The sequence below is a fragment of the Olea europaea genome, unplaced genomic scaffold, assembly GCF_002742605.1.
Source record: "Olea europaea var. sylvestris unplaced genomic scaffold, O_europaea_v1 scaffold1216, whole genome shotgun sequence".
Classification (NCBI taxonomy): Eukaryota; Viridiplantae; Streptophyta; class Magnoliopsida; order Lamiales; family Oleaceae; genus Olea; species Olea europaea.
The window spans coordinates 360,800-372,975 of NW_019229586.1; the positions used below are offsets into that span (position 1 = coordinate 360,800).

The 12,176-nt window shown below is 33.5% G+C and overlaps 2 protein-coding genes across 3 annotated transcripts; one reads left to right on the forward strand and one right to left on the reverse strand.

The window, feature by feature from the left end:
• Positions 1 to 827: 827 nt before the first annotated feature.
• On the forward strand, positions 828 to 2,542 carry LOC111374203. The gene is made up of 3 exons (XM_022996848.1): positions 828 to 1,253; positions 1,717 to 1,875; positions 2,259 to 2,542. Exons 1-3 carry the CDS (start codon positions 1,002 to 1,004, stop codon positions 2,313 to 2,315), a joined length of 468 nt encoding a protein of 155 aa, XP_022852616.1. The 5' UTR covers positions 828 to 1,001; the 3' UTR covers positions 2,316 to 2,542.
• Positions 2,543 to 2,660: 118 nt separating this feature from the next.
• Positions 2,661 to 6,524, reverse strand: LOC111374202 (grpE protein homolog 2, mitochondrial-like). 2 transcript variants are annotated; one of them, XM_022996846.1, is made up of 6 exons: positions 6,210 to 6,524; positions 4,447 to 4,555; positions 4,176 to 4,363; positions 3,891 to 4,058; positions 3,376 to 3,504; positions 2,661 to 3,015 (listed from the first exon to the last, which is right to left on the reverse strand). In XM_022996846.1, exons 1-6 carry the CDS (start codon positions 6,354 to 6,356, stop codon positions 2,929 to 2,931), a joined length of 828 nt encoding a protein of 275 aa, XP_022852614.1. In that variant the 5' UTR covers positions 6,357 to 6,524; the 3' UTR covers positions 2,661 to 2,928. The 2 variants fall into 2 exon arrangements, with proteins under 2 accessions (XP_022852614.1, XP_022852613.1); XM_022996845.1 differs by having other exon boundaries at positions 4,447 to 4,648.
• Positions 6,525 to 12,176: the final 5,652 nt, after the last annotated feature.

The following is a 12,176-nucleotide window of genomic DNA, read 5'->3' on the forward strand; positions in this document are numbered from 1 at the left end:
ATTCATGACTTCGACATAATTTGTGAGCTATCAAAATTGTGATTTATGACCTCGAAAAAATCTGTGATCAATTAATTTGATGATGCGATCGGTAAATAAATTTGTGAGCTATAATTGTGAATCTGTGACCATTAATCGTATAACCGTGACTTTAATATTATTATTTAATAAATATTTTTAATTAATTAGTGAAAACTTGATTATTGCATTAATGAAACTTGTAACTGGATTTTGAATTATGCATACTTAACACCTGATTTGTGAACTCTTCCCATACTTGTTTTACATCCGAACTAACAATTGCCTTAACATCGATAAGTATTTGAAAAGAGACTGGAGCCCGGAGTTGAACATAGAAAAAATAGTACGAAATCATTCAAAATTCAAACAAATTAACTACTGTTACCAAGCTGGTAAGGGAACAAAGTTGAAGGACGAGAGCCATCAAAATGCATTTGCCATGGAATTGTGGTCGGACATATCCTCTCCATTATCTTGATCGAGCAACTACTTATCTAAATCCAACAGATAATTTATAAAAAAAATCAACCCTTTGATCAATAGCCCATTTCCTAAGATGGTCGACCGCAACAGAAACAACATTGAATCAAGAAGTTAACTACAATTGTTGAGCCTTATGTTCGACCCTGAATCATTCAATCCACAATCTCTCTCAATCCTACTAACTCGACGGCCGAAGTACGGTATCTTCAAAGTGTAGGACAGTTGTCCCACTAAATTTTTCGGGGGTAAATATGTAAAATTTCATCAAAGGGGAAAAAAAAAAAAAAAAAGGATCAAAGGTTTACCCTTTGCGCCGGGGAAGGTGTGTTGTTTCAAGAACCTCGTATACCTCCAAAGCATCTCCGAGAAAGCGACATCTCTCAAAATCTACACACACTTCTTCAGGATATTTCTGCTTCAAACACTATCCACATATTTTTCCTTTTTTTATTCGTAAAACGACAGTGAGAAGAGAGCAAAACTACGGAGAGAAGAAAATGGAAGGAGGGACGAGACTCGGCCGGGCCTCCTCGAGGTACGGTCCAACCCAACCTCCGCCTGTGTTCGATGGTCCAGTTAGAAAGTGGAAGAAGCAGTGGGTCAGTTCTCAGTCCAGTAACAGCGATAGCAAACGGAAAAGCACCCCTCCGATCCTCCTCTGCCGATGGACCCCGCTTTCTTCTACTGCCACCGCCGCCGACTCCGCCAACCCTGATCAACCGGCCAAGCGCCGTTGCCGATACACTCCGGTAATTGGTTTTATTATTATTATTTTTTTCCCACTGTTGGGTTTTCTTCTTATCTCCTTTTCTTTCTCAATTTCTTTTTAATAATTCCCCCTTTTTAGTTCTCTGTGTATAATATTGCTATTTTCATATCTTTATCTTGATCTCTTTTTTCCAATTAATTTTGTTATTGTAGTTTAAAAAAAGATTACCATTTTAAGTTAATTAAGGAGGATTAAAGAAGAAAAACAAGCTTAAAATTGGGTTAGTTACACTGACACTACCGTTCAATTTTATGCCGTGGCCAAACGTGCCCTTAGACCAAAAGGATTTTCTGCTTGATAAAAATCAAGAAATGAGTGTACTTGGTGGATTCTTGTAGCACGCTTGATAAATTTTGGGGGGGGCAGGGGGACCCTTATCTATTGCACGGCGTAGAATAACGAACAAAACGTGCGATTTAGTCATTAATCAAGTTGCATTGTAGATTGTTCCAATAGAAAAGGAGAAAAAGGAAGCTCAAGAAAATGTTAGCAATGAAGGCAGTAAAAGCAAGGAGAATCAATCTAAAGTCAGTGCAAACATGGGAAGTGATAATATCTTTGAAAATCCCAGCACTGGAGATATCTCTAAGGAAGATACTCAGGTGATTTGAATTCTTCTTCCTTCTTTATAATTTATAGTCTAATGGCAGGTTTTGCTTGGATTGAGTAAGTCAATGTTTGATATGAATCCACCTTTAGCATGCTGCGTTGAATGAGGTTTCGACAATATAATGAATGGGATTTTAGTTTTAGTGCTATCAAATCTAACAAATGATATCCTTGCACTAATCAACGTAGATTGAAACTCTAGTGCTCGAATGCATCCCTATTCTATTTCTAACGTATTTATTAATCTACTACTGTGCAATTTACCTTACCAAAAATGTTACAGGGAAGTGACAGTTCATCAATTCTTTAGAACTCGCTTATGGATATGGAAATATGCTATGCTAGAATATTTTCGGAGATTCTTTTTTCTATGCAGGAGGTGAGTGAAGGTCAATCTGATTCAAACGACTTGGATGGAGAAGAAGAAAGCTAAGATGTGTAGAGAAATGTTACATGGAAGTTCAAGAGGCACGAACTGTTACAGTCCAAACCGACCCCCATGCGCCCCAACTATTCTATTAGGGATTATCGTGTAGCTACATGTAGACTCTGCCATGTAATTAAGATCCAGTATTGACAATAGCTCTCCCTCCTCTCTTGGTGTACAAATTAAGTACAGTTAAGAATGATCATCACGACTTGCTGTTGTGTTCAATAGTCTATTTTAATGTGTTTGGTATGTTAGATTAAAGCAACCTGTACATGATCGATAACTAAAAATCTATTACAATGTATAATATTGCATCACAGGGCACGAACACGTCATAGCACAAATTCATACTACCAGGTAAAGTTTGTGTGGTATATTCCTCTATTCAAGAAAAAATGTCTGCATGCTTGGACGCAACATATGCAAGTTCAAGACCCTCAAACAAGCCCCTTTATTCATACTGGCTCTTATGGTTCCCGCGGGGAAAAAAATTTCCACACTCAAATGAAGATTTGAACCGTACCAAATCCATTCTAAAACTACAATAACTTAATCTAAAAGGAGAAAATAAGGTTCTATCCTTCACTGTAAACAGTACCTGAAGTACTTTCTCGATTCATTTATCTGTTTTCTCGATGTTGACAGACACCGTCACACCAACTTCTGCAGGCCGTATAACTCGGTCGTGTAGCATGTATCCAGCCTGCATTTAAACAAGACATGTTTAGGATTTGTAGACATCATTTGGAAGGTCAAGAATTCACAATCTTTCAGAAAGAATGCAAGCATGTGACATTCAAAACCAAAGCCCTGAAGAGAAGAAACTAAAACCAATCAACCACGTGAACCAGAACGAACAATGTACAGCCCGTGGTATCCATGTCTTGATCCCAACCACAGGTTTCAAAGTAACAAAAAATGTCACCCTCCAATAACAGAACAAGGAATTCTACAAGTTTAATAGTAATAGAAATTTGATCCAGCCGCTCTGTTTCTCCAAAAACATATCTACATAAAATGTTTAAAAGAGAAAACAGTTGTGTGCTTATTGCAGCTCATATACCTTTAGCACAACTGCAACATGGTCCATTGGTTTCGAAGCATCTGGAACTTGGAACACAGCATTATGTCTGTTTGGATCAAATTCTTCATTAATTGGATTATACTTCTCTATACCGAACTTTTTGAATACCTGCAGATGACAAGCTTGTAAGTACAGTACGGAACAATTCTAATAGGTTATGGACGTTGATGATAAGGCTCATCACAATCTGAGAATTCAACGAACACTTCCTAGGATATGACAGAATTTAAACAGTTGACAATCAGCTGTGTTCAATAGGTCAAAAGAAGATGAAGGATGAACAAAACAGCATTACTGATATTATATTGGCACCTCCTGTACTGACGTCAATCTAATATTACCAGACTACCCGTCCACAATATTGGAGCGAAACTACCCCAACACAGACACACAAGCATATCATCTCAAGTAATACTTTTTATAGAAGCAGGCCAAAGGAACATACGTAATTACAAAGAAGGAAAAGGACACATATGAGACAGAAATTATAATACCTCTGTTAGTTGTTTTTCAGTCATTTCAACTCCTTCAAGAAGTGTTTTAAGTTGAGGAATGGACCCCGAAGCATCATTAGATGTATCAATCTTTGAAAAGCTCTCTCTTGCAGCAGCAGAAGCCCTACCTAGATTATCTGCCACATCCAAAAGGCTTTTTGCAAAATTCTGCAGCATAATTCAAATCAACATTAGAGCAAGATTCACACAAATACCCAAAAGAACTGCAAGGAACCTGTGGCTCCCTCTGAAACATGGAATGCGAACTTAAATACAAAAGAAAACCTGAATGGCGAATTTCTTTGTGTTCTCTGCTTCACGTCTAGTGCGTTCCTTCGCATTCTCCATCTCTGCGTAAGTCCTCAGAACCGTGTCCTTCATTTTCTCATGCTCTTCCTCTTTCAGCTTCACAAGTTCTTCCTTCTCCACCACAAGTTTCACCAGGTCATCTCTTGTTAGGTCACTTTGCAAATCTGAATTAGGATTAGAAAATACAATTTGTTTAGTACTTCTACTTTTGACAGTCTGAAATGTGCTAGAGGTTTCATATTAAAACCTGACTTATTTTTTTCATCAGAAACAAATTCTTCTGTTTGATCAGCAGGAGTACCCTCTGCCTTAGCTTCCTGTTCATTTCCAGTTTGAGCAGTCTCCTTTTCACTGGGCTGTGCAGACGCAGATGATGAGAATCCAAACCATTGAAAAGCAGATGAATTTAGAGCTGAATGATGCAACAGTGACACCTGACCAGGGACAACCTGCATGCAGTTCCTTACTATCGATAAATTTCTGGAGAAATAATAATTTTATTATTAAAAGAATAATAATAAGGTAAATGAGACCAATGTGAGATGCAAAGCAGGCGGTTTGGCTGATACAAGATAGGGTTATCATACAGAGTACCTTGAAGACATCACAACGCCACTAAATCTCGTATTGATGCTAATTCAAGGGCACTTTTGAAACTTGTATACAAGCAATGTGAGATACTAGAAAAAATCAGAAGATTCAAAACAAGCCAACTTTTAGAGTATGAAACTATCTGAGAATCCAACAAGCATCAATTTTAACACCTGCCCCATAGGAGGACAGAGACAAACTAGCCTAGCAACCTAGGCATCTATTGATTGCAAATTGACCACTGGTTAGCATTAGGAGCTACAGGTAAAAGATTTTAAGTTATATTTTAACATACTAAGACATATGGTAGTTTCACAAGATAACTCCCATGTTAGAGTTCACTTTGGAATTCAAGTTCAATCCAGAATCTAGAAACTAATTGCAACTGGAAAAATAACGGAAATGTAGAAATAGATTTGAAAGTCTCACCAAACACAAGTAACAAGCACTTCACTTATCTACCCAGAACCATCATGCAGATGCATTCTACAAACACTAAGCCCCTGTTTGAACCCCCCCCCGCATTCTACAAACACTAAGCCCCTGTTTGAACCCCCCCCCCCCTTCTTTTCTTTTCAAAATTTAATGATTGAAATAGTATTTTTTGGAGAATGTGTGGTTAAAAAAGAAAGAAAAGTTTTTATTTGTATGTACTATTATTTTATAAAATATTGTGTGGTTGAAAATAAGATAAGAGAAAAAACATTGAAAGAGAAAGAGGGCCAAACAGGGGCTAAATAGAACTCAGATGACTTGCACAATAAACTAGCGTGAACTAGCACAACATATAGTGCCACCTTAAGTGATAAACCTAAATTTATTAAACTATCTCCAAAACTACTGGCGGAAACGTCAAAGGAAGCAAGCAAGCAATCCAGACAAACACAATCAATGACTCCCTAAAAATATAATTGCTAAAAACGAAGTAACACTCATTCTAAAAGGCGAATAGAAGGCATATAAAGAAAGAAAAATTGTAAAGACATTAAGAATCAAAAGAAGGGTAGCACTGGAAATGAAAGGCCTAAATCTTAGAAAGGAAATAACCATATTCGCAGCAGCCTAACGTCTACAAGTAGAACCATTTTAGGGTTAAAATCCTAGATATGTTTACTCTTATAACTCTTCACTGAAATGCAAGGAACTATTTCAAATGAACTAGCAATACTGGAGCATCAAAAGGCACAGAGGTATGAAACCAGAATTTATTATATCAAGATCATCAATTAAAGTATAACCAATACACTTATTACAAGCCAAACTTTATGAAGTAGCATAAGAATTATATTCTTAAATACCGTATTATTATTAGAAAAATATTCTTAGGATAAAAAATCAAATAACCAAATTAATGCAGAAAATTACGCTAAAAACTCACTAAAACCCTATCAAAATTCTAACTGTCAAAAACAGTAGTACCGTATTACGGGGGCCATGAGGGGACAGGAATTGATTGGACAGAGTGGAAACATATTTGTGGTCACGACATTGGCAAAATAACAGCGAGTTGCGGAACTGAGTTAACACCGTCCTTGGAAATCGATTTGTTATTCTGCTCACCGACATGGCTGAGTGGCTTCAGTACTATTCTGTAATCTGACTTTTATCAGAGTATTAATTTGGGAAGATTAAAGAAGGAGAAGAAATAGCGGTAGAGGTCAAGCGGAAAGGAGTAGGGTTTAACGAGGAGAGGGGAAGTAAGCTTCGGACGTGGTCAGCAAGAAAAGTTTTACAGGCATGTTTGGCTAAACTTAAACAGATTACTTGAGTAAAAAAGTGTGTTTAATATAAATAATTTTAATTTAGTGAAAGTTACAAATGAGTAATTTTTGACGTCAAGGTAAAAGGTGAGTATTATTTGATGGTAAGGTAAAACATCTTTTCGGTATTAAAAAAGTAAGTTATTTAAAAAAGTTACTTAAAAGTTAGTGTTTCGTTTAAATCAATTACTATATTTATTTCCAACTTAGAAACGCTCGATGAATGAATGAGTTATTAATAATGATTACCAACGATAATATCATTAATCGACTATATTGTCAGTGATGCTATTAGCAACCAACCGATAGTTCTTCGATCATTGATAGATGGTGAGAATACTTTTTATTTTTCTATATTTTTTTATTCTTTTGTAGTTATCGACCAATAAATTTAAATTATTTTATTATTATTCTTTAGTATATTATCCACAGACAAATGAATTATTATTGATGATATTTTTGATTATCGATGACATTATAATCGATTTGATTTAAGATAAATCAACTCAATCCAATTATTAGTTCAACCCAAACCAATTTACTGGTCGGTAACTACATAAGAATAAAAAATAAATTATTATTGATGATATTTTTTTTATTATCGATGACATTATCGTCAATCTACGATGCCACTTAGGGCTGGCACGTGGTTGGGTGGTTTTTTATCCAATCAAATATGATCGGTTTGATTTAAAATATATCAACCCAACCCAATTATTGGTTCAACCCAATTCAACCCAAATCAATTAAGCTCAGGTTGGTTTGGGTTCGGTTGATTTGTTTGGGCTTGGGCCCAATTCAAGTTGGATTTGATTTTTTTTTTTTTTTTTTTTTTTTTTTTGTTGATTTTGAGCAATTTTTAAAATTTGAAATCACTTAAAAATCTCCATTATTTCAAATTTATATAAGGAATTCATTCTGAAAATTAATTTATATTTTTTAGGATATTTTTATTTCATTATCATGTCCTTAATTTTTAATTTATCGTCAAATTATTTTGCATTTGTACATAATATTCGTACCAATCAATTTATTTAAAAAATACCATGTTTGTAAATTCTAAATTCTTCTTTTGTCTCCACTATTGTGTCTATTTAAGTTTTCCATTTTAGGTATTAAATTTATCAATTCATTGGATTGTGTTGGGTTGGATTGAATTGGGTTTCAATTCATAATCCAAGACTCAACCTAACCCGACTTCAAATTTAATTTTTCAACCCAAATCCGACGAAATAGAACTTAAAAACCAACTCAAACCAGTCAATTTGGGTCGGGTAGGTCGATTTGAGCAATTTGGATTGATTTTTGCACAGTCCTAATGCCACTAGTGATGCTTCCGTTGAACTAAAAAAAGACTTAATCCTCTAGCAATATATTCTCGCTTAAGAGCTTTTGTCAGTGACGAAAGTACTTCTTCTGTTGTCGCTAAGAAGTCATCTTCCTTTTTATTTAAAGCCATTTTTTAGCATTTTACGGATCGCAACCATGACATTTCTTTGATGGTTAATTGTTGAACAAAAAGTCATCGATATTATCGATGAAATTTAATTTTTTCTATATTTTTCGTTCTTTTACAAGTTATCAATAGATAAATTCAAATATCATTTTATTCTTCATTAATATTGTCTATGGACACTTGGTTATTTTTTTTAAATTACTATCTCATTTTTTATTAATTTTCCGTTCAACCTCTGTTCGGTACATATTCTTTTAAACTTATTATCAATCGTACTCTCTCAATAAGATAATTTTGCATGTAAACTCATAATTTTTTTAAAAACTTTTTAACTACATATCTCCAAAAAATCACTTTTCATAAAATCTCCTCATGTTGTAAAATGAAAGTTTATTAGGGTTTAGAGGTGAATGACAATTATACACCTGCAGTCTTAGAAATTATTACTGTTGTATTCTTGATTCTGCTCTATAAATACAAGACTTTGGTCCTTAATAAATTACACAAAAATCTATTGATTTCTCTCTGTTCTGTTCTCTTTTCTTCACTTTTATAACACGTTATCAGCACGATATCTTTATTTTTTTAATAATTAAAAGTCTAATTTCGTTTTTCTTCTTCACACACAAAGCACCACAAAGTAACAAAGCATTCTCTCTCTATCTCTGTTAGTGTTCTCTAGTTCTCATATAAATTCTCAAATCTAGGTCTCTGCAATTTCAATCCTCTTAAGCTAATGCAGCAAAGAAAAAGTTGTATTAATAGGACATGGGACCTTAAACCGCCTGCTTTCTCTCTCTATCTCTCTCTAGACTGTTGCTTTTTGACTTTAGTACTAATGCTTATTGAATGCTACTTCATGAGAGAGAGAGAGAGAACAAGAAAGAGCTCTCTTTCCACCTCTGTTATGTACCATCCTCATCGACATGGGCATCAAGGTAATTTAAACTTCAATCAAATTTAGTGATTTTTGGATTCTACAATTGGAATTTATTGCATATGAATCTCTTTTTAACAATTGGAGGTTTGTACGATTTTAATGTACTTTATTCATATTAAGAAGGGTAATTGGCGCAAAATGTCCCTACCTTTCAAGGTTATTGTGCCAAATGTCCATACCTTTCATTTTGTGGCATTTTGCCCCAATTTTCACATTTCTTTATTATGAACGTCCTTTTCATTGTTTTTTGACAATTTTACCCTCCATTCAAATCAAACAAAAAGAAAAGAAAGAAAAAATAAATAACTAATTGCAATCACAGTCCCAAAATTTCAAAAAACTACAAATCAGTCACAAATATAGGAGGGAAGCCCCATCCAATTTTTCATCAGTCAAAGGTGATGTTTGGCTGCAAAATTGGATCAATTGGTGCTATAATTTCTGGAATTGATTGTGCATCCACTTTTTTTATGCCTAAATTGCAATATCCCTGGACGAATTGATGGAGTTAGGCATTGCAGCCCTTTCAATTGATTGAGCCGTGTTTTTGTATACGGTCGAAATAGGCTTTCAAGCTTGGATGATGAATTGGATGAATTGACGGTATAACCATCGACGTTTGGCACTAAGTAATTATTTTCCCAAGTTGATTTGAAGGTTGAAGCAGTTTCTAAACCTCAATTGAAGGGAAATCTAAACCCGCTTGCGTATGAACTATACCAGAGTGGATCGCAAGATTTGTACCAAATTGTGAAAGACCCAGAGGTGGAATAGCTTTGCCATCTGGATGGGGTGGTCTGCTATCAAGATATCGACAACCGTCGTCGGAAATAGCTTCTGAAGTCTGCGTGTTGACTGAGTGCGAAAATAGTGGCTGCAATTATTGATTGGGTAGTTCAATAGGTGTTTGGTGACCATGGTTAGGTGCGCCATGATGAGAGGAGTCTACCAATATGATGGGATTGGGATGGGAGTCGTCGAAGATGGAGTTGCCGACAGTTTTATGTGACGCGAACGCCTGGTTTTGGGGCGAAATTTCGGTCAAATCCGATGGAGGTAGGGATGATTCTAGGAGGGGCTGTATAGAGGCCAACGAGGGCTTCAAGGTGGTATATTGGTCCGGTGGTTTTGGTGGCCGGAAGGTGTCGGAATGGGGCTTCATATTTGGCCTCTTATATTTGTGACTGATTTGTAATTTTTTGAAATTTTGGGACTGTGGTTGCAATTAGTTATTTGTTTTTTTTTTCTTTTTATTTGATTTGAATGGAGGGTAAAATTGTCAAAAAACAGTGAAAATGACGTTCAGCGCAAAGAAATGTGGAAATAGGGGCAAAAATGTCAAAAAAATGAAAGGTATGAACGTTTTTCACAATAACCTTGAAAGGTATGGACGTTTTGCGCCAATTACCCTATTAAGAATCATAAAGCTTTACAAATATGTATTAATTGTTGAGAATATTACTCTTCCTTACTGTGCTTAGTATTCCAATTTTATATATGTAATCTCTCTCGTAATGAAATTCTTCACAAAATAGGTTACTTTTAATATTGCAATAAATAAATAAATAAATCTATTATTTAAATCTTATATTATAGTGAACACCAATCCACGTAGGTAGTTCTAATTATATAGATTAATGAATTTTAGTGCAGTACTTGCTGTTCCAATTTTTCCATGGTTATCATCTATGACAATTGGATACGATTAATGGTAAATAATAATTTACTATATGGTAAAGAATAACTTTAGAGCACATATTTTCAAGACTTTTTCCTAATGCATATTTGGTAATTAATTTTTCTATATAAATTCATATCATGTCTATATGGTAATTAAATATTTTTAGATATTCTTCTATAAACTTTAAATAAATAATTTGTCATGTTGTTGCTCCAAAAGTAACATAATATTATAATTAATATTTCGGAAGAATATTAGTTGCATATTTATCTATTATAAATAATTCGTTGTTGTTCCTGAAGTAGCACAACATTATTAATATTTTAGAAGAATATTAGTTGATCATGAAGAGCATGATATTACAATTTCAATATTACAAAAGAATATGGACTCAAGGCTCTTGAAGAAGCATAATTTAAATTATAGTTATTTTAAATGAATATGATGTTGATGTTCTCGAAGAAACACAACACACGTTATATAAATATTCCAGAAGAATATTTTATTGTTACTCATGTAGGGCACAAATTTTATTATTTGGTTTGAAAGATAGAACAAATCCTTAATCTCAGTATTCTAGAAGAATATTATATATATACTCTTGAAGATTATATGTTTGTTGTGTGCTTGATGAAAGCACAACTTAAAATAAATAAAAAAATTTTGTGTTGGTGTTCTTGAGAAAACACGATGTTATTAATATTTTAAAAAAAGAATTTAATTGCTCGAAAAGAATACGATATTATAATTTTAATATTCCTGAAAAATATCGATAGATTATATGTAAAATGACGAATTAAATTACTCCATTTATTTACGTCTCCATTTTTCTACATACGTATTTAGATATTGATGTTCTGGTCATATTTTATTGTCTTGAAGAGCATAATAATATAAGATCTAACATAAAATTATATTTTTACTCCTCAAGAGTAAATTCTTATATAATTATTACTGTAAATTATAATATGTTATTACTCCTAAAGAGCATTACATTAAAAATTTTCATATTTCAAAAGAATATTGATCTATTGTTCTTGAAGAAGTAATTGTAAAATATAATGTGATATCAAAATAGCACATTATGATTTTCATTAATATTCTTGTTTGATCTTACTTGCTCTCAAAAAGTATAATAACATATAATCTAACGTAAATTATATTTTTACCCTCGAAGAGTAAACTATTGTATAATTTATTATAATAATATTTGATTGCTTCCGAAGAGCTTGAATTATAATTTTCAATATTCTAGAAGAATATTGACATTTTCTTTTGAATGAGCAATAATAATAATAATAAAATATAACGTACTTTTAAAACAACACATGTTTCGAAAAATATATTATTTTGAATTCATGTTTATCCCTGAAGGAAAACATATAACTAATGTCGTTAGAACATTGATGAGTTTGACTACTTGAATGATATATGATTATATAATATTTAATCATATTTTTCGAGATTAAATAATTGAATTATATATTATATTGAACCAGAAGTTCAATTTGATTTAATTATTTGGCATGAACAGTTGGACCATCACTGG

What these genes read in the sequence shown, in the direction of transcription:
- LOC111374203 (XM_022996848.1), top strand. Translation starts at nt 1,002, where the DNA reads ATGGAAGGAGGGACGAGACTCGGCCGGGCCTCCTCGAGGTACGGTCCA. An exon ending in GCCGTTGCCGATACACTCCG is followed by an intron (nt 1,254 to 1,716) that starts GTAATTGGTTTT and finishes GTTGCATTGTAG; the next exon opens with ATTGTTCCAATAGAAAAGGA. An exon ending in TCTCTAAGGAAGATACTCAG is followed by an intron (nt 1,876 to 2,258) that starts GTGATTTGAATT and finishes TTTTCTATGCAG; the next exon opens with GAGGTGAGTGAAGGTCAATC.
- LOC111374202 (XM_022996845.1), bottom strand. Translation starts at nt 6,356, where the DNA reads ATGTCGGTGAGCAGAATAACAAATCGATTTCCAAGGACGGTGTTAACT. An exon ending in CTCATGGCCCCCGTAATACG is followed by an intron (nt 4,649 to 6,209) that starts GTACTACTGTTT and finishes AACTGCATGCAG; the next exon opens with GTTGTCCCTGGTCAGGTGTC. An exon ending in TGATGAAAAAAATAAGTCAG is followed by an intron (nt 4,364 to 4,446) that starts GTTTTAATATGA and finishes ATCCTAATTCAG; the next exon opens with ATTTGCAAAGTGACCTAACA.